Consider the following 23318-nt stretch of genomic DNA (forward strand, 5'->3'; position numbering starts at 1 on the left):
ATGAACAGAAAACTCACTTTCCTCACACTGTCCCTTGCTGCAGCTCCTCTTTTCAGCCTCTGTCTGAAAATGTTGGATTTAGGTCCTGTCTTTTGATGCCCCCCCCCCCCTCTTGATGAAGCCCAGTGTGCTCAGATTGGACCGATGCAGCAGACCATCTGAGTTTCTCTGCAGAGATGGTAGAGCTCCTCAGAGGAATGGTATCTCTGCAGCTAAGAAAACCACTGGAGACAACTGCAGAACGATAATACACTGAGTCCAATGTGACAGAGGTTGATGTATTAGCTAAGGGAAACTAAAGGGATGTCAAGGAAAGCCAACAAATTGCTGTCAATGCTTGTTTTAAGAGCGAAAGTAAGTGATAAATAAAAGGTCTGAACACCAACAGTATCCCTAGATGATACTACTCTTTCATGATGTGAGTGATTGTGTGAAAGCAATACTTTAAATAGAATTGCCACATTGTGGTTGCAAAACTCCACTAACAAATCCAGTTGCTAGAAGAATGGTCACAATCTCCCCTTCTCTTCCTGAATCATGTTTTTGGAAAACATTAGTATGTAACGGTGAAGTTGATCTTTGACCATCATCACTTCATCATGAATGTTGTTATAAATGTATTGATTCTTGAGTTATGACCAACATTGTGTCTATGACGTCACAGTGTCCTTGAACTTGACCTCTTCATTTTGATCAATTAACTTGAAGATATTCCCACACAGCATTCTAAAGATATCACGTTTACAAGAGTAGCTGATACTGACATACAACCCGAAACACACAATGCCTCCAGCATTGGCTGTTGAGGAATAGAAAGGAGAGTCTGATTACTTTGCAAACCCTCTGCAGCCACAGAAAGAAAATAAACGTCAGAAATGAGAGAGGAAATGACTTAATACAATTTGCAATGTGAAAAACAAAGACAGCGACAGACAGTGAGGGAAGGGAAAGATGGTGAGAGCACAGTTATGTGAAATCCTGTCACGAACAGCCATGACACATCTCTAATAAAGAGGGAACTCCCAATGTGCTTTTAACTCTGCCTATGCTCTATAAATTTGGTTTTAAGCAGCTGTCTTTATTGACTGGGTCGAAGACAGCAATCATGTCCTTTTCTCCTGTGAGTCAAATTTCAGGTTCAACAGGACAAGGAGACTTCTTGGGCTCTGGAGAGTCAAGTCTGGCCAGACCTCAGGCCAGGCTTCTCTCTGGGATCAGGAGGCATGACGGGAGACAGAATCCGGTGAGTGCTGGACCACAAAGTGTAATGGATTCCAGTGGTTAGGCATCAGCTCAGTCCTCTGGAGAGATCCCTCTACATTTCCATTGAGAAGACCCTCGAAAAACCTCTGCTAGTTGACGCTGAACCAAACAAGCTGGCATATTGCCATCCCTGTGTGTGAAGAAACCATTTGTGGCCTAATTCACTCAGGCTGCAGTGTGACGGCAAATTATAATCTCCAGGTGCACAAGCTAAAAGCCCCAAATTAGTGTATGATCTGTTGAAAAAAATGCAAATCACCCAAACACATCTCTAACAATGGGGAAGTAAGTACAGTGCGATTGAAAGCAAAGTGAGAGAAGACAGCGAGATATAAAAATAGAAAGTTGTTGCATTCAGTCATTATCAGCCCAAATATAAAAGATGAAGGGGTTACAAGGAGATTATGAACATCTTGCTCTGGCAGCATGTGGCTCATTTAAAAGCAGACTACATAGGTAATATCTGCACTTTTCCTCATCTCTGAGGAAATGTAGATTGGTCTCCATCAACAATGGAATTTGTGCCATTATGTATTTTTTGAAGAGCTTGGAGGATAAACACTTTTCCATTATAGCGGATTAGTATTTTTCTATTCATCTGCTAGGTGCATGTAAAGGATGGATGCATTCACCACCAATTTTTGACAATCAAACTCTGACTAAGTTTATTCATCAGCCAAAAGAATGACATTAAACAGCAAAGCTATTCTGTATCCATGCCAGCATTAAAAAACAGACAGTGCATTGATTTTGTGCTCAGAAAATGAAGTGTTCAACCATAGATTTTCTATGAGTAAGTGATCTACATTTTGATGCTGATGCCGTTCTGCTTTACAGTGCCATATTGGTTGCGTGTGTGAAAGTTGAAGATTACTTGACAAAAACTGCAAATGCAAAAAAGGTTATTTGGAAAAACAAAACACTAAACAGAGTCGGCTTATCCCAAATCCCACCTACAGATATGCAGACGCAGAGGCTGAAAGAGATACATTGGGCTCCAACAACTTCTGTTAAACTGTTCTTTAGGTAGTTAGAATGCTCAGACTTGAGCATGTACGTTTGTGTTTATGTGACAGGGATTGTTGTAAAAGTAGCTGAATAACACACTCCCATAACATTTCCATCAGTATTCCAGGATGCCATTATCTGACATTATGTCCAGGCATGCAACATAATTGATAAAAGTTCTGATGAAAGTGTTTTCAAATATTTTCTTCACTATTAGAATCAAGTATGGAAAATATCTGTTCAAAATGAAAAAATTGATAAGACAAAAGCCAGAACACAAACTTTGGGCAGAGCTTTAGACGATGAAAAGAAATAACAGATGTATTTTACAATTGATGAAATAATAGATGGACGACTGATTAACTGATCCACTAACTGAAATCATTATTGTTATCATAGGTACATTCCGCCCTGTCGATTAAGACATACAATTCATAAATCTCTGCCAAGCTGTTTTTGCAGTTTGAAGTGAAGTTGACTTTGTGTCCTACCAGGTAAAGCCCACAGACTTTTGAGTAAAGTGTGCTGCTCTTATTTTGTCAGAAATGTTTAAGATGTGGTGATTTACAGGGGCAGTGCGGGGGCTCAGGCCCCCTTGCTGCTCACAGCTCCAGAGGCCCAGCTGTTCACTACAATAGAGCCATGATTACACCTACACTGCTCGCAAGGTTCTCAGTTCCTCCCCGTCTGTCTGCTCTCCGCTTTCAACCCAGCAGGTATGTGATTGTACCAGCTCCGCTCACCCTCTCACTTCCTGCCTCTCACAGCCTCTGTCCCTCCATCACTGCTTCCGACATGTGGCGCCGCCACAGTTATTATTCTAACCTGGTCTATATATTAGGGAATCTATGAAGATAAATTGAATAAAGTACTTGAGTGTGATGTGAGGGAGGAGACAGAAATCATTGCCAGGTAAAATAATTCTATTTCGCCAGTGAAGAACCAGCATTTTTTGTACTTTAAGTTTTTTTACCAGTAATATGTGTGAACAAAATTCAAAAAGAATGCGAAGAGATGAGCACACAACCTCAAAATTATGGTCAAATCATGAACGTGAAATAATACGAAATCTAAACGAACTTATGTCATTGCTAAAACTAAAATGCATATTTTCTTCAGTAAAGCTGTGTCACAAATTTTCAACATACTTTGTATTCATCTATATGTAAATTCAAAACCAACATATTAGCTCCTATATGTTGAATTAGCGTATAGGAAATTATTATAATTCTTAATTATCAGACAGAAATACTGTAACTTCATCATGATTAAACCATGCACCAAATGGAAATATAAATGGGTTTTGACCCTGATGAAAGCAGCATGCAGCATTTTGCCAGCAGCAGTGAATGTAGCGGGGATCGGTGAGGAGACGGTCATATTTAAATGGTCCGCCTTGATGTGAGAATGGCTGTGATTGGTGTGTGACTGAATGGACTACAATCAGTTGGTTGTCAGCTGATTACAGCTGAGGCGTACGACTTCCTTGTCCTGCATGAACTAACTCAAAGCTTCATGAGGTGCAGGACACTCAAAAGCGCATAAATTACTTGTCTGAAGGTAGAATTTGAATTGCAGCTTCTCTTGGAGCAGATTTGATAGAGACCTTTCTTTAAGGTGTTCATTCCGTATTCTGATTCACAACCTCACTGCATGTTATTAAGTACCACAGTGTGAAGAGACTTCAACATGAGGGAATCTAAGTGAGACGATGAGGAGTCCTAAGCTTTTAAACCTTGAAATGTCCATCTGCCCCCTTTTTCCCTCCAGTTCTGCGTTCAATCACAGCCCCTTAAATAAGGTTCTGATCAGCCATGTGCACCCACTGTATGCCTAGACACTCCAACAGTGTGACCTTAGGGCAAAATAAACCTTTAACATAACTCTAACCCAGTTCCAGTTGTTTAGAGGTTTAATTAGGTTCACTGATAACAATCATAACATGAGTAAAAGAAATAAAAACTTGAATCAGAATCAGAATTCCTCCACCTATAAACCCAGGATCATCTAAATCAATTAACATACAGTATATATTGAAATATACAGCTACACAACTTCTAGGTGGATATGTAATGCAGCCTCTATAGTGTGAAATGGGTGATGCTTTAACAGTGTGCAGCTTTGGAAGAGATGCTGAGGCAGGTGAATCATGAGAACGCTTAAATTAATCATAGAGGTGACACACAAAGCCATATTTCACATTTGAAATTAGCTTATCAATAATTCACTGCTATTGAAACAAGACTAAGTGTCCTTCATCTGCAAGGCCCCAGCAGTAAATGGGGAAAATTATACAAAAATGATTTATACTGTGCTGGAAAGTCAGAGTGTGGTTTAGCCTAAATAAACAGTGTGTGTGTGTGTGTGTGTGTGTGTGTGTGTGTGTGTGTGGAATTTGTAGTTTTGGTTGAGCACTGAGAGTGCACTGTGTGAGGATAAGGGCTCCAGGACATGCTAGATATTGCCATATTTTCAAACACTCCTGGCACTATAGTAACAGTGGCTGTAGAGGGCTGCAGTCATCTTGTATGTACCTGTAATATTGCAGTCGACATAGTGAGGCTGAGGAACAGGTATGAAACCCACCTCATAAAGCCCTTCAATCTGAGCAGCCCCAGTGGTAAAGCCTAGGTGGCTGATGCCATCATTGCAAAACCTGATTGTTGAGTGGTATCTTGAGCTCAGTTTGAGCTAAGAGACAGGCTGCCTGAGTGACAACATGCAATCTGTTGATAGGTACGCTTATCAGTGGTTTAACTCCAATTGCAGGAATGACGCATTATTGGAAGAGAGATTGCGGTTAGGGAGCTTTGCTGTGAAACTGAGGGGCGGTAGGTTTGAAAGCAGCCACTGTGCTTGGTACACAACTCACCGAAATTCCAGTGATTAGCCAGTTGTGAGAGACTTTCGGTAAAGGTGGATATAAAACCTATAAAATAAACATGACGGTGTAAAAACCTCTATTGACTGCAAATCGAGTGCAACTTTTACCCAGACAATAATAGAAGATAACGCTGCAATTTCTAAGTATGACATCATCAGAGAAATCTTGCATCAAGCCCATGCTTGACTAAGTTTACTCTCTTCCAGCATTACCAAGTCTACCTTCAAAATTAGTGCAATTTGAGTTAATCAAAGTTTAGGGAAAGGAGTGACGTCATGTAACATTTTTTGATCTGTCCAGTCACTGAACTTGTGCAAACTTTCACCCAAAATGCATTTTAATGTCAGGTATAAATGGAGTAAATGTTTCATGACACCCAAGTACAAAGCATTTGTTCCACACCTGGACAACCTGTATAGTCTACTAAGGCAACAGTCATCTATCAAAGCATCAATTCATTATCTCTAATACTCTATTATTAATAGCTAGTCAAACAGTGGAGTTAAGGTTTATTCTTTACACCACACAGTTCCTTTTTCTGTATAACTTGGGACAAAGAAAATCTGGTAAATACAAATTGGTCAGCATGTCATTTCTTGAGTTGGCAAATATTCCCTTTCATCGTGTTTTTTTTTCTGTACAACTCTGGGCTATTATTGCACTTCTGTATCTCTGTTCCAGACAGCATCAATCACAAAAAAGCCACCTAGCTCTCCAAATCACTTTTTCTTGCTTTTCTTCTTCCCTCCACATCCCAAGGATTTCTGTGCTGTTGGCACCAAAACAGGGCGAAATGTGGGTTGAGCTGATGTTTAACGATGTGAAAGCGTTACGCCCACTCTTTAAAAAGACTAATAGAAATGTCTGTACAAATGACAGTACACGAGAGTAGGTTGAACCATCAGTATTTCCAATCTATTTCTGATCCTGTAACTTTAGCACTTTTATTGGATTGATCTTGCCAGAAAATCAATGTATCTTCTGACTGGATTGACAAAACTGTTTGAAAGCTCTTCTCTCACATGGCTACCATTCATCTGTTGTAACAGTAGTTAGCCCTTTCCTGCCAATTCATTTGACCTCCTGTCCCCAAAGAATTTTCTGTTAAACTGGTCATAATAGACATAATACAACACATATGGAGAAAGTCTTTGTGTGCTACAAAGAAAGTGATGGCAAAATGTCTCACATTATAACCTCTTTTCATTCCATCTTGCTCTTGCAGTGCTTTCCTCTCTGTCCACTCTGTGACCTGGCTGAGCGATGGGCGATTTTCTGGAGAAGCACTCAGCCGAACAAAATGATCACAGGGACAGAGAAGAGCCACTTTTAAAAAATGTGTGCGTTTGTGTGTTTGAGTGCATGTATATATTGTGTGATGCTGTCTGTATTTTTCAGCTTAAGGTCCTTGGGATTACGATTTTTGTTAAGCGTGGCTCTTTTGTCTAGCGCTATTTTTTACTGGCCCTAAGGCTTGGCATTTGTGTTAATAGATTTGAAACTACATAGGTAACAGTCAGGATCTAGATAATGGTAACGTTGGAGGTGGTAGTAATGGTTAATACAAGGGGAGAGGAAATCAATAAAGCCAATGAGGGAGCCCCTTGAGGACAGGATGTGTGTCAGCGTGTATGGACAAGGTCTTTTATCTGCAAATAAAAGAAACAAATAACGTCTCTTCTGATCAGTCTTCTTCTCCAACTGACTAAACTCAGCCTCCCTGTCAGAGCTCATGGCTGAGTGGCTCCAAAGAGCCAGGGCTGTTTGTTTAAATGTAAAGGTAGTCAGGTCGAGCACGCTGCAGGGATCCACAGAGAAGACAGAGGCAGATGGGTTGATCCCAGGGGAGGGGTACAAGGACAGGCCACATCGGCAAGACCTGCATCCTCTTTCTACATGTTATGGGATGTTTTCCCTCTCAGTTGAGAACAGTCCAAGTTTAAGAGATTTAAATTTTGTTTTAAAAAGTTGCAACTTGTACTTATTTTGAACTGGAGGTGCAGTTTCCTCTTACTGCTCTGTGCGATTAAACAACCTTCATTCAGAAATAGTTTTAGAAGATTTGAAAAAGTGCAGGTAGAGGCCAGGGGAGGCAACCAGTCCTCTCTTTGATGGCCTTGTTTTTTATTCAATTATTTATAGCAAGAATATATGTCACATTTCTCCAATGTAAAAAAATCATATACTGTATATACTCAGAACTAGGATGTGCACAACACAGCACTGCTATGGCCTTTATAGGAGGAGATGCTATAGGCTCCAAGAGCCACAAACTCTGCCTTGAAAAACAATAAGCAACAAAGGTAAATTCAACAGGGCAGAATAAATTAGCCCATGTTCAAGGAATTATGTGATTCAAATGCGTAAAAAGGTTAAGTCAGCAATTCTAATTCAATAGCAAACTAATGTAATGCCTGTTCTTAACCTGCCTGTTTGGAATGGGGTGTTTCTTTGGCCTGTGGTAGTGTCGGTTGCATATTTCTTTCTTAAATTGTAAAAGTGACCTGCAGTAATTGAGCTAAACAAGTTAACACTCCACTCCCTTTGGATATTAGCAATACACGTGTGTGTGTTTATGTGTGCTAAAATAACCTGGATCTGTAAATGTGAATCAAAGTGGCTTGAACTGAGCCTCAGATTACTATTCTAATGTATTCTTTGCAATCAGCAACACAGGATTTGTGCTCGTGCAAAAGAGAAAGTAAACAAATAGAGAGAATGGAAGGGGCTATGAGAAAATTAAAACATGCTACTGTGCTCTATGACAACATGTGATTGGCAGCTCTCAGGCACTCCCCGAATGACAGACATGACTGGCGGATTGGCAAAAAACCACAGATGCAGCGGCCCACTGGGATTTGTGAAAGGTAAATTATATCTTGTCCTGATACTTAATATTTTCTGTTTTTCTCCTCCTCTATTTCTTAAAAAGCCATCTTTAATATTGAATTAGAGGTAAATTAGAGTGGAGCCGATGATCATAAAAACAGCTGTTGCGGAGGGCAAGACTGACTTAATTTATTTATTTATTCATATTTTTTACAGTTGCCCATAAAAATAATTTTAATCAGCCCACATTTATTTTAAAGACATGGGGGAATCAGGGAGCATTTGAAGCAATGCATGTGTGTGTGTGTATTTGAGTGATATATGAACAAAAGCAGAGAGAGGAAGTGAGATCAACCTGCAGCATCCATCAACCTGTACAGCTTCATTAGCATCATGTAAGTTTCTGCTGTACATTCTTCAATTAGCTGGGCTGTGCCTGGTCTTGTTGCTCATAATCTTTCACGATTCTCACTGAGGGCAATCAGCTGTGAAAAGGTACATATCTGCAACAACATTAAAAAGCTGCATAATTCAATACTTAGCAGTAAATTTATTTAGCGGTGGAGAGGCTTTTTATAGCAGCTGGATTATGTTTGCGTGCAGTCACTCACTGGTATAAGTGGTCTGATTTGAATTCACTGGGAGTGAGGGAAACATTCTTTGGTCAATTGCCCAGAAATAACATGGAGGGGAGAGATGGAGTGAAGGAGCGAGAAGAGATTTGGAAAAGAAACTCCCACAGAATATAGAGCCGAGCGACACACAGGAAAATCGACAGAGAAACTGAAAGTGGACGTGCAAAATACCCTTTTGTATTTGGTGCCAACAATTGGTGTTATGGGTTGATTATGTTTTAATGAACCTGTGAGTGGGTGACATGTCAAACGTGTCATTGTACCAAAAGGAACAAATCTTTTCTACAACCTGCTCAAAATGTGCCTTCTGACAATTTGAGGTTTGACAAAGGCTTCGTCTGATGTACAGTTTATAACATCCAGGTTCTTTAGTCTTTGATATGCACAGTCTCTGGTGCCCGCTCTCATGGGCCACAACAGTTTGCCCACAACACCAGAACAAGACTCCCCAGATCCTTTTTTGTATATTGTCACTCTCTAAAGCATTTTCAATCGACTGATGATAACTGCACATTCATAGGCCTATTTCCCTAGTTGTGGAGTCCTTGCTCCGACTTCAGTGTGTGGAAAACAAAACATGGGTGCTGTAAACTAAATGTTTTTGTATTTGTGTTTAGAGAATTTACACCTTGACACCTCTTTCCAGTATTTGCATAGTAATGATAAGATTAAAAAAAAGGATCAGGTGTGACAGGAGCATAAATGAAAAACCTTGTTACTATTGAAAAAAATATGTTAATTAGTTTACAAATGATGACGTCAGTAACTCGGCAAAGTCAGCTGACCTTCAGAGTTATTGTCCCTGCTTCAAGTTGCATTCAAGTGACCTTTCCAAGTCGGGAACTCATTCATTTTAACACCACTAATGTACAATAACACTGAAAAACCAGGCATGGTATTTATGTGAGCAAAAGCCTGGCTATTGCTAGGATCAGTTAACTTTAAGCCTCTCATTTTGATCAAACCATTTCCATATGCCAATTAAACAACTGTTATTCATTAATTTATTATTTTAAGTTGACATATAACAACCCCTATTCAGTTGCCATTTTTCCTCCAGTACAGAAAGATTATATAGTTTTAGTTGGCACATTATCAGAGAAAGCTGCCTCTCACTCCCACTTACAAGAATGGATGAATGTATTTTTGTATGTCTTTCCCCCATGCGGAGTTGTTTAAATATTTGTTTTTAATTACATATTTTTACCTTGTAAAGCTCCTGGGAAAACACAAAGTGATGCTACATCTTAAAGAAAAGGCCACATACTTATTAATGAGCAAGGTCACTGTTTAAAGTGCCATCTAGTAACTACATTGATAGCAGGATTAGATGCAGGATTCAGCTCAGCAGGTGATTGGTTGGTTGAGCATATTGTACAGTATGTTCACTTCACAATAAAAAAAAAAAATCCAAGCAGCACATTGCAGTGCTAGGGAAAAACAAAAAAATAGTTGCCTGCACTGCTGTGGGAATGAAGTCTGTGTAATCTGCAAAGCATCACATCATAAGAATACAGCACAACAGTTAAAAGTCACCTTTCATTTAAATTTGTTAGCCTTTCACAATCTGTCTTGTTATTTTCTCATCTACTGCCAGCATATGTTAATTCTATCCAGAGTGTGATTTACTGTTTCACGTCACAGTTTTTCAGAACGATTTCTATTGTTTGTCTGAATACCTTCTAATTACAATTACGGCTGAAACACTTTGGTTTTGAAGCTTTATCTGAATAAACATGACTTAATTTGTCTGTGTCAATAATCACACCTATACCTTTGTAACAGCACCAAGTGTTTGAGGCCAATGGTACCCTCCTCTCTGCTTGTATCTCTGTGTGACCTTGTTCTCCAGTCTTTTGAGTGTTTTCAACTCATTGTGAACTCTGTACCCCTGAATCTCTTGGTCAGGTAATCAAGTCCACTGCACTCTATAATATCTCTTCTTATCTGTAGCCCTCGGGTATGGGGTATCACAAGGGCAGATGGGGCTCTGCTTGATGTCTCAGGTGCCCCCCCACCCTCCCAACACACAGACATACACGTGTACGTACACACACACACACACACACACACACACACACACACACACACACACAAACAACAGAATGGTACATGCTTCCCGCCCAATGCATAATTCACCAACTTCAACCAATTGCACACACATCTGACTACATATGAATACGTTGACTGCATTTCTCCTGCACTATGACCCCAGGGGCCTTTTTTCCTCATGCATTATTCCAGTGATTGAAGAAGGACAGTGGTTACTCCCCAAAGTAGTGACTGTGTGTGTGTGTTAGTGTGTGTGTGTGTGTGTTTTAACCCATCACTACTATCTCTGACTTTCAGCAGTGACCACACAACCAAGGTATTATTATTAAAATGCTCTCTTCTGCTAAAGAACACCGATAGGTCTGTGGTGTCTGATGATCATAGAGCACTGGGACATGTATTAGTATGCAGACATTTTTTTGTAACTGTAATTGCAAGAGAGAAAAAGATGAGAGGCCAAGACGATGGCAGGAAGATCAGCCGAGTAGAAAATATGAGCAATTAGAATAAATATTCCATAATAATTTAATAAGAAATTCCACATACTATCTTTTAATCAACTCTTTGGGATGTATGACTTTACAGCATTTACATTTATACTAGCTTTTCTGTTCAATAATATTAGTTATCTCATCCGATATGTGATGTTTTGGAAATTTGGGGATTGATGACTATTAGATTAGAGTTGGGTATTTAGAATACAATCACAGTTTCATTATATTATGTGTGAATTGAAAGGCTTCATATTGGTGCATTCCTGAGTAGTATTTCTAAGGTATACTTATACTATATAATTTTATGCTTGCTGATACTGTTAATTCTACTGTGTACTGTAGCATAGATATTAGTATTGGAGATATCAGTCGTCAACATAGGACAAATATTTACACAAACCATCCCACTGATCTCAGACATCCTCCCTGAAGCCAGATTGCAATTTGAGCTTTATATCAAATGCAACTGAACTGATCTGAACTAAATGTGAAAGTGACATAAAGAAATACAAACAGCTCTGAGCCTTTACAGAGAAACCGCAGCAATACTGGCATCCGTTTGCAATCACTTCATGTAGCTCTGCAGCAGAGAAGAGCGGGGACACAGAGATAAGGAGGCAAAGTGCTGCATGTAGGTAGAAGACTGATGTGGACAAGATTTAAAAAAAAGATAATTTCAGTTTATTATAGTGAAATATACCTGAGGTTTACAGGGTTTAAGCTGTGCGACTGTTGAATGGTGATAGATCAGTAACCGGCATCGGCAGCAGTAATGACACTAATATAGAATGGCGACATGTATAATTATCTGCTGCGTGAAGTGATCATTACGTGGCAAGTGGTGTTTTCCACAACACAACAAATATCCCACCCAGGTATTTCCACCGCTTTATTCCCCTTTCATCTCGTTTTATCTCAATTAGTGGAATGTGGCATTTTCAAATGAGCTTGCATCTTGTTGATGAGACACGGCACAAGTTATGTAGTGTTCAACAGGAGAGGTGTCGGGGAACTGTCTGTGTTTTCCCTTTGCTCAAGTAACAACCTTTGGTAATAGAATTGTATTGATTCATTTGTAGCAACTCCAGAAATTTCGCCGAAGGTTTGTATTAGAAGTAGCTCTTAGCTGCCTAACACTTTTCTTATAAAGCAGCCGTGCTACAATCCAATAGCTTTTAGCCTGCCAAAATTTCTCTTTAACACAATGTCTTAATTTCCCTCCCCTCTTGCTTCCTCATCTTTTTTCCTCTCCCCCTTTAACCTACCTTTTCTATAAGATGAGTCCTGTGGGGCACAGAGAAAAGAGTGGAAGAAATGGGAGGGAGGAGTGGTCGAGTGCACAACTCAATTATACATCAAAGCACTTATGTTGGGGACACCGCAGAACAGGGAGCCAAGGAGGAGGTAGAGAGGACGATTGTTGGGGTTGAAAAGTGTTTCTCTTCGGATGAGAAGGGAGTTGACGGGCTCCAGTTATCGGCACTGGTTGACAACAGGGAAAACCTGACCTTGCTTACTTAAGGGAGGGGACAGAGAAGAAATATTGACTCTTCTCTCTCTTTCTGACACATGTCGAATAAAACGGAATAATACAACACACCAGGGCCTCATTTCACCAAAGGATATCTCAACATTTTTTTCCCGTCCAGGCTTGCTAATGAACAAAGTTAAAAACCTACCGACTTCCCCGTAGGTGAATATGAAATTACAAACTCAGTATGTTCTGCTGTACTCCCTGAAGAAAGGAGAAGATACGGCACACACTTTCCGAGTTCATTAAAACAAGATAATGGAATAAATTACATACATTTCTTTTTTAATGAAGAATGCCATGTATTTGCTTGATTTAAACCTTGATTACTGCTTACACTTTGTGGGTTTTATTTACTTAATAGCTAATTTCCTTTTCTTAATGCTCATTAATAGTTTTAAAACATTCATCGATCTCATTCATTGAAAATTACATTAGCTATGTTGTAAAAAAATACCATGACATGATGGTCACTGAGAAGAAGCAGTGTACAAAAATGATCACATTTGTACACTGCTTCTTCTCCGAGAACAGGGAATTAAATCTCTTGGCAAAAGTCCTTGCAATGACATACAGATCCCTGTGTACACATTGGCTCTGTACATTGTGAGTGTTTTCGAAGATTGTCAGAAAACCTGGGAACCACAGTTTGACAGAACTACCAATATCACCATCCTCAATCTCCTCAGCTAGTTGGGCGAGAGGGATTTTTTGTTCTTCACGAGGAAAAAGCAAAACAAGACACTCCAAGACAACGTCAGATTGACTGGAATGACAACCTGAAAATGAGGCAGAGATCTGACAGAGATGGGCTGCGAGTGGGAGCTTCAACATCTGTTTGTCACCTTAATTACTTGGAGTTATTTGCTGAGGTTGTCATGTATGTGTGCTGTAACATAGCTGTGCAAAACCTGGGAATTGAGGTGCAAATTGAACAGTGTTGCTAGTGACAAAAAAAACAAAAAACATTGTAAGTACCACATCTAATTACCAGATGACTCCAATACAGTCATGCGTTCTACAAAGGGTAAAAGATATTAGTCAAGTAAATAATATTGTAATCTACAACAAACGTTTGTATAGCTCACTATGTGTATTGTTAAAAATAACAGAGCACTTCTGTTATGTTATTATACTAAACATAGAAAAATACCAACAAGGAGGGAAAAGTAGGTTGCCAAAGTATTTCTTTTCCTGTTCGACTTTCTAATACTTCTCTATAATACATAATTTCTCTTTAATGTCTCGCTCCCTGCCATCTCGATTGTGGAAGTGACAGCCAAAACAGATTTGAGCAAATTGGAAAGGCTATAAAGCTCTATTAAGGAAAATCGAGCCACGGTCTGAGGAACAGTGATGGGAAAAATGGAATGGGGAGGGAGGTGCATATTGAGGCACTGACAGAGGGAACAATCGTCAAGGAATTTGCCTAATGTCTAATGGAGTCCCGGTGAGGTTTAACACACGACTTGTAGCTGAACAAATTTTTTCAACATATTAATTTCTTCCCTCTATCAACTGAACATTGTTCCCATAACCATGGCATCATACACACTGCAAAAAGCCCTGAGAGTTAGTGGTCTGTCTCTCCTCCTCTCTCCCACAGACATAAACACACAAACACAGGGAGCTGCAGAATAGGCAAGGACTGACAAGATGCACAACTGTCTTCTATGTTAGTAAAACCTTGTCAGAATTCACAACTCTACCAAGGGAAGGAAAGTGCCAAAGGCAGGGTGGGGGTGGGGATGGAGAGGTGGGACCCACACACTTGAAAGAAAGGGAGAAAGGGAACGACAGGTTGATTTATTCAAAGAGTGAGGAGTGGGTGAATCAAACTTTAATGGCTTTGGGGAGTGCAAGCCGTTCTCTCTCCCCCTTCAATCTTGCCCCTCTTGCTCACTCTTTCTCCCACCTTACCTTCGTTACTTCTCTCTCTCTCTCTCTCAGAAATACCCTTTTCGATGGTCGCTCACAAACTGGAGCCCTCCCGCTTTTGAAAGACAAATCCACACCCATCTCTGCATAGAACGCAAATCAAGGTGCTCTTCATGCTCAGTGGGATAAAGTAAATGACAGAAACATAAAGAGAGGAAGAGGATGCCATTTACCTTCATGAGTGGCAGCGTACGTAATGCACGGTGCTTGATGCGTTAACCCCTGGACTGGAAAGGATGTGCAGAGAAATTGTTCTACAAGCCCGACATCCTTTGACAACTAACTTAAGCAGCCATTTGCCCTGAAAGGCTTGTTGGGGTCTACAAATGAATCCTTGTTCATGAAAGTGGATGATAAGACAGACACACACACGCACACACACACACACAAACACACACACACACACACACACACACACACACACAGGTTTGAAATATATGAGAACAAACAGCTGGTAAAACATCCTGGGCCCGTATCTAAATTGGCCATATGTACTCTCATCAATACCGTCAGAAACAATCTTACAGCCAGATGACAAAAGACTTATAAAACGCTTATTTTAAACTGAATTCATGATTTCATTATTCAGTATAAAATATGATTCAGAGGATCTTCTTCTTCACATGCCATCAAAAACTGTGTGGAGAAAATTCTTCAATAATGATCCTTTAAAAAACCCCACAAATGTTGCTCCAAATTTGATCCTAAGCACTAAATCTATGTAGGAGAAAGTTATATATGGAGCCTGAGGTGAGTAAAATATTGACTGCTTCCCATTTAACCTTTTCACTTTATCCATCATTTCTCTCTTTCTCCCTAAATCCCTCCATCCCTCCCTATGGGGCTCAGGGTCTTAGTGTCAGGCAGAATTCTCTTTGAGGCCTGCGCCTGTCAACCAGGAAGCTCAGGAACCACTAGATTCAATTACACTACAAGAGAGACCAGGAGAGATGATACTGAAATCATCATTGGATAAATCAAACTTCTAGGAGGCAATGTGTGCATTTCTATAAGTGTTTGGGGTTTCATTAAAAGGCTGTGTGTTTTTTGGCTTATGTGCTTATAATTGAAGGATGACTGTAGAATTTAAGTCACCAAGACTATGTGACCAAGACTATAAATAAATATATTCCACTATAAATATGACTAGATAACCTTGCAACAGCATCCATATAGTGTAGGTCCTGGTTTAGGCTAAAATATTTGTTTGTAACCTGGTAAACAAATTACCTTTAAATGCTGTATCCTGACAAGATACGGTTCAGGAGGGGAGAAAAGATTAGGGACTGAATTTTGGCTTTCTAGTGAACAAAGGCAAAGAAGAAAGGAATATAACAAATTTGTCTATGTCCTACCTGACAGCGACAGAGGGCACATCAAATAGCAGATGCCTTTGTTTTGCTGCCAGATCCCACATAAAGCACTAAACAGCTCATTCACTGGGTAATAGGAGCTCTCAAACACCCTCTGCCAATATTATCTATAATATGAGTGCATATGTGTGTGTGCGTGTGTGTGTGTGTGTGTGTGTGTGTTTGTGTGTGTGTGTGTGTGTGTGTGTGTTTGTGTGTGTGTGTGTGTGCGCTGCTGTCACGCTAATCAAGTCAAAATGGTTTGGAGGACGCAACAGCCAAATTTTACGAGCTAACATGATGCTGGTTTGAATTTCGCTCACATACATAACTGTTGTCATAGTGACTGTGAGGACAAGATGCACTATTCATTCATATAAATATCCAACTAAAAAAGTCCCATTCAATCACAACTTGGCCATATGCTAAAAGACAATTTGTTATATTAATTAATAACCTCTGATGGGCTCCTGTTTCTATGTTTCTATTGACAAACAACTTCTTTCAAGCCAATTTGAGAAGTAAACTCCAGTTTGTGTATGCGCTTTCTCCAGATGCCTGGTTGACGCATGCAGGAGGCAGAACACGATGTTTAAATTCCACTTCTGAGATCAGGTGCTTCTGTTATCATCACTGGCGTCAGCCCTTACCAAAACCTCTCAATTCTCGTCATTCCCAGGGTTTGAAAAACAAAGCAACAACAGAAAAGTTTTTTTGTTTTAAAGCAGACTGGTGTCTTTCTTTCTCTAGTTGTTTGACTTTCAAATAAGATGTTTACACCATGGGCAGCCATTTCTATAACATCAGCAGGGGTTCATCACAGCTTTCTGTAGGTTGGAGAGGGACAGTGAGATATGGCTGATAGAAAATAGCAGCTGAGGAGGGATTTGCTCACTTGCCTGACAAACCTGATAGACAGTAAACAGATGTAGTTTTGATTTTTATCAGTTGGAGCCTCTTGCCTGTCTGCCAATACATTTAATCCATCTATGAGCCGCATTACAGCACTGGTCTGAAGTCTGCTATACAATCTGTGCATCTGTGTTATCAAAGGCAGGATTCCACTGCACTGCGTATCTACTATAGGACAGGGATGAATGAGGAGGAAAATGAGATGGAATTTAAATTCAAACATGCAAAATGTGGAGGGAATCAACCAAGAAATAACAGACTTATACCTTTCTAAGGTCATGGGAAAATGTCTACAATATACACTATAAGTACATTATACAGTATATCCAACAAAAGCAATATGACTGTTTGCATGTGGAGGACAGAAATCAGCTGAAGTAACTAAGCACATTTTAGAGAAACCTATTTGTGGTCAGGGGCAGCTATGAAATTACAGGTAATTACACCTACTGGGCAGAGTTATCAAAGTTGTGTTGGAATTTGATATCATCACAGAGGAGCAGACAGACTGACTTCTAGGGAGCGTGAGGGTCAGGCTGATGTGTGTGAGCGTTTTGAGGGGAGAGTTGTTCGTTAAAATCATTGATGGTCCCACAACTGATCCAACCACAACTATGTTTTCCACATATTCTGACATTTAGCAAAACATTTTGAGTTGATCAAAATGTTGGGGATACAGAATAGACAAATACCTTTGGTGTTAAGTGAATATGAAAAAAACTTCCCAGTCACACCATCAGCTAACCCATTAATGGATTTTGGGTTGTGGCCAATATGCTGTTCGATCAAAACATTATTTCTGGTGATTGTCGTTGCTCTTTGAATCCAGTGTCTGCTGCTGGCTGCTTGAGTGTGTGGATGCTGTAAATCTGGCCAGCTCATTAGAATTGACAGAGGGAATGCTTGCAACCCACCTGCTCCCCTTCACCCTCTTTATGACTCTGCAAATTAAAATGACTTTTATTCACACTCCACCCCCTCTCTCCACAATGTACTGCTCACTTTGCCACTCACATTGCTTCATCTGCTAAGTGTTGAGTTGTGTCAGTCCCATATTGATACAACTCTGCCCATAACTATTCTGCTGTTTAAATCTCATCATTTGAAGCCTTTGTCTGTCTGTCATCGTTCTTATTTTACTTTAACTATCCTGTCATCCTGTATACCCATCAACCTCTCCAATCTTTTTCTCTGCGCACTAAAGTTCAGCAGCACTATCTAGTAGCGCTGATGGGCCTCTAACCCCCAGTTACTGGGGCATGTCCAGTGAGTGACAGCATGATGGAGTGATGTCACAGCATGTTTGCTTCGCCCGTTGGAGGTCAGTTAGTGTCACAGAGGTAATGAGGCCATAAAAATGCAGGTAACGCAAGTTGTGGTAAACAAGATAAGGTGGACATAAGGGTAGAGGAAGGGGACAGGGTACAATGAGGAAGAATAAGAATGAGCATAGTTCCCACACAGCTTTAAGTGGAAGAGGTGCAAGGCTTTAATGAAGAGCTTTCTTGTACAGAATGGACTGTGCCGCATTGTTATTACAACACAGTCATAAAAATATGAATGAATTCTGCAGCTTCTCATTTATCAAGTAAGGCACACAAACAAATAAGTTCATTGAGATTTGTGATAAAAGACATCCCACCTGCATTAGTCTCACACTGTGCTCACAAGCTCTGCATAATTAATTATGACTACGTTACGTCTCATTGTTACAGGATGCAGCTGCTTTCAGTGTAAAGAAATGCTGGTGAATTACACTCACAGCTGTGTGTAGTGTTTGAGAGAATCAGATCTATTACCACATCCCACTGCCTCAAATAAAAAAGCTTACATTTTATAAGCACTGAGAGAGAGCAGGAGTGACATAAGCAGTAATTCAAGGAAACTAGCAATATGTGAGTGACTTAGGGTCAAATACAGCTCAGTTTAATGGCTTTCTGGGGGCTAAACTGAAGCCCATTGTTTGCAGAGCTTGGAAAATCTGTATGTGGACTATAAGTGAGTCCCACACGACTGAGCCATGGTAGCACTGGCCTGAGAAAACCTTCCCTGGTGGGTGGTCTAAACAGCCTCGTCCAAACAGTCCTCCTTTCTCCCATTTATTTGCCTGACTTTATGGATTGAGAAGAGAAAAAGCCAGTGGCTTTGAAGATTTGGTGAAGACTCAGAAAGGGGTTTGTGCTCAATATATACACAACAAGATATGTGGACGTGTGTGTTTGTGTGTGTGGATTTCAGCCCCTGTTTGAAGTCCTCCACTCTAGCAATTACTTCATATCAAGGATTAGATGAGCGAGAGGGCAAAGAGGAGAGGGAACGATGGAAATAAGTGAGAGCTGAGGAGGGAGGTAGAAGATTCACAGAGAGGACAGAGAAGCAGCAGAAACGAAGAGGAGAAAAGAGATTGAGGTCTCCACTGCAGTGAGTGTTTTTCTTCCCTATAAAAGGAGTCTGTGCACGCTGAACACAAGCTGGAAGACAACTCCTCAAATCGTGGGAAGATCACAACAGCAGAAAAAGCAACTATTTCCAGGGCAGCAGAGACCAAAAAGCAATATGAAAAGTTGATGATCACTAGTAGTCACCATGCAGTTACTACTGTTGCAACAGTCAACATTGGGAGGCATTTAATACATGCCTTTCAGAAGCAAATGCCTTTTGCCCAAAACCCATTGTAGTAGATTGTTTGGAGAGGAAAAGCCCCGTCCAATATATTTTTGATTTCCTTTTTTTAGAATTATGAGCAGAAAGAGGTGGGGTACATTTATTACAAGTGCATCCCAACCTCTGATTCAGACATTTTACTATTACCTTGAATTAATCTGATTAACAATAACTGTCATCCTTACCTCTGGGATGTGGACGGTGTAAGGCTGCCCATGGAAGGTTGGTGAATTATCATTCACGTCTCCAATCTGGATGTTTACCGTGTCTTTGACAACCTGAGGGAAGAGACACCAAGATAGAGGTGATCCAAGGCCACCTCCACCAGTTACCTGACAGAGCACCGTAATCACTGAAAATGTGTAATAGCCACACCAAGCCGAGATTCAAACTGAAAGAAAACAGGACAAGTGTGTGACAGATTACCCACAGGGGGAGAGTAGGTTGAATGTCAGGATATTTCAGCAACTAAACTGTGTGGAGTGAGACAGGTGTCAGAATGATTACATGTGAGAAACAAGAGAAATAAGGGTGAGAATGAAAGCAAGCGACTCAAAGAGAGATGGACTGAGAGAGAAAGTCTCAGTGTGACGTGTGGTCGGGCTATATCCAGGTGTCAGAGTGTGACGGGAGGTGTCATAACTGCGATCACAGTGCAAATCTGTCTCTTACCTCTTGAATGTCACTCACGTAGAACTCGACCTGCATCTCTGACTTGGTCTGCGGAGACACATCATCACAAACTTTGCATGAACAGCAGAAAATCAGAACAACACAGAAATGCCACACTGGCCTCACAGCCCCTTTTCATCATTTGATTATTTAGTTTCTACCCTTTTCAAAAAATGGACTTTTCTTGTGTATAGTGTTTTTGTTTTGGTAATATGTAAGCGAGTGCAGTAGCTTGTCAGTATGAGTGTTTCTTCACTGCTCTTACTTCACGGTCGAGCTGCTGCCGAAGCCAGACAACGCCATTGTCTTGGTTCACAGAGAAATACTTCATGGCCTCTTCTCCCGAAACCCCGTACATTAGGGGCTCCCCCTCAGGATCAGTTGCCTTCAGCTGGGCCACTGATGAACCTGCCAGACACAGAGTCAAAGGTCAGAGGTCCTACAGGGTCAAAGGCCACCATGTCTGACAAGAATCTGTTATGTGACCTTGTATTTATGAACTTTTGGAGCAACATATTGAGAGAGCTAACACTGTTACTGCACAGCCACTCAAATGCAATATTTTCTCCAGGCTCATTAATCCTAGTGAGCCACATAAAAAGATATATCAGCCTCATAAAAACACATTACACACACTACATTTCTTAAATTTAGGAACTTGTATTGAATAAAACCTTTTGTCACTGCAAATGCCACTTGTGCCAATGGTTGGTTCTTAAATGAAATGCCAGTAATTGACTACTCAGAATTCACAATTGAATTATTTGAAGTGTATAAGGATAAGCTAATATACACATATGGAGAAGATAACAGATGTGCAGTAATGGAAGATTTTCACAGGTGTCAGAGGACTTTCCCAAAGCTCCTCTTTCACAAAACAATTAGAAAGAGAGATGTCATAAATATAACAACATGCAATAACAGAAACACACATCATCCTCAAAGTGTGAACTATCATGTTGAGGATAAAAACAGTCTAAAAACACAAAAGCATAGCACATTCTAACAGTCGCATGTCAAAGGGTTGAGGAGTCAAGTGTTTTTAATTGGAGCAGCAGAGGTTCACAGGATTCATTCATCACAGACACTAGAGCTCAGACAGGCTGGCTAATCAAAGGCAGAGGTGAAGTGGCATCAGGCTGGCTAATCCAACACTTTGGACAGATGTGTCGAGAAGGGTGAGGCTAAGGTTATAGGAGCGGCATAGAGGACAGCATCAAGACCCAGCGACCTACAGGGACAAGGCTCATTACTGGCCAGGGTGAAACTGCTCGAGCAGGGTACTGTAAAGGACTGAGGGGAAGAATTGGTATAATCGCACATAATGGATGTTGTAAATATATATATTCTCTTTTACATTCACAGAAGAGTAACATTCAGATGGCATAACTATCGACGTACATCCGTAAACCCTGACTCTAAGGGCGGTTTTACACTTGAAAGTCTGGACCAAGGCCCAAACCAAGGTTTGCGCCCTTGTAACGTTGTTTACATTTGAGCCACTCATTTTTGGTTTTACATTGTAATTTAGGGAGTTAATTGATCGGTTGGTAGATGGGCATGGGTTTTAATTCGGCTATTGTATTTGCTAACATTTTGGAATAAAGGGCATAGAAAAAAAGTAGTCTTTCCTCTGTGTATGAATCTTTTCATGCCAAAAATGTTGTTGCCACTGGAATGTCATTATAGTATAACTATCAGCAAAATGAGCATCCTCCTTCTGCTGCTTTTTCTTCCTCTAGTGTTTAATGTCCCACTTCCTGCAATTGATCTGGAAGTCCAAACTATCCCCCAAAAATTATGTTTTTATACTTACTGCAAATGATCAGAACCATGTTTCTCATTTGCTCTAGACAAAGACCACCTTTTTTGGTAAATTTTGGTCAGTTGGTCCAGACAGTAGACTGAGGCACGTTTAACACCTGCTAGATAGTGTTGTGGTTGGCTGTAAACATTTTCTTTAAAAGTCTGCAAGTATGGACGCCGTCCATGGCGCTGAACTATCCTGAATGTCATGGAAGGGGTTGAAAAAGTTATAAAAGGCAAAAGAGCACCTGCTCAAAAATGAACACAACCATAATTTTCCCTTATTCAATTATTAATAATAATAATGATAACTATAAACCCAAATGTAAGTCATGACCTTTTCCCTTAAACCAAGTTTATATAGAGAATTTGAATAAGATTTTCTGTGTTTTGGATAATGATGAACACAAGTAAAGCATAGTAGGTGAGGCTTCAGCTCTACCATACACCCTTAAAAGATATGGATTTTGAAGATAAGCACATGAGTAAGAGAGTAAATGAACAGATCATTAACACATGCAATGATTGCAGGTATACACAAACACACACACACGCTCTCTCTCTCTCCCTCCCTTCAGGAACTCGTCAGACAACAGGGGTGAAGCCAAACTAAATCAAGCCTGTCAGTTGCGCTCCAAACTGCTAAACACAACGACCAATTAGGCTTCACAATCACACACCCCTCTCGTATTATTAATACACCCCATTTTCCTATGAAAGGGTGGAAAAAAATGACTAATTAATATAACGATTTATGAACCTCTCTCATTGCGTCTAATGAGATTTATGCAAATTCAGCTGCCTTCAATATGAGTTATAATTTGGTTGAAGACAGTGCAAATTAAGCATTTTCAGCATAGTCATCAATAATAACAGATTTTTTTTTCCTCCTTCTGGCCCTTTCCACGGTGGAGGAATTGTCTACTCCATGTGTGCAGACATACATCTGAGTGAAGGAATAAATGGTCATTTTAGACTAAACACTATATATGAGAGCCACAGTCTTGCAGAAGATTAACTCCAACTCTGGAAAAGACAAAGTCATGAGTTAGACTGGACCAAACAATAGTTTATCTACACCAGCCAATCAGAGTGCAACTGTGACTTTAGATATTTTTTTTAGTGATTAATTACCACAGGTTTCATTTAAGAATTATTTTAACCTGAGGGTAATTACCATAAGAAGAGTCAAATTGATGAAAAGATGTAAATACATTTGGAAATTTGACCTTTATGTGTGTGTGTATATACACACATTTTATTGTCATGTTAAAACTG

At 40.1% G+C, this 23318-nt stretch overlaps 1 protein-coding gene across 2 annotated transcripts in view; it reads right to left on the reverse strand.

The window, feature by feature from the left end:
• The window catches only part of cdh23 (cadherin-related 23), a 153789-nt gene that overhangs the window by 92334 nt on the left and 38137 nt on the right, over positions 1-23318 (reverse strand). For both annotated transcript variants that reach the window (XM_069539107.1, XM_069539106.1), the window contains 3 exons: positions 20500-20642; positions 20235-20282; positions 19748-19840 (listed from right to left, as the gene is read on the reverse strand). In XM_069539107.1, the coding sequence (XP_069395208.1) occupies positions 19748-19840; positions 20235-20282; positions 20500-20642 (284 nt within the window). The remainder of the gene's footprint in view (positions 1-19747; positions 19841-20234; positions 20283-20499; positions 20643-23318) is intronic.

The sequence above is a fragment of the Paralichthys olivaceus genome, chromosome 14 (assembly GCF_024713975.1).
Source record: "Paralichthys olivaceus isolate ysfri-2021 chromosome 14, ASM2471397v2, whole genome shotgun sequence".
NCBI classification, from domain to species: Eukaryota; Metazoa; Chordata; class Actinopteri; order Pleuronectiformes; family Paralichthyidae; genus Paralichthys; species Paralichthys olivaceus.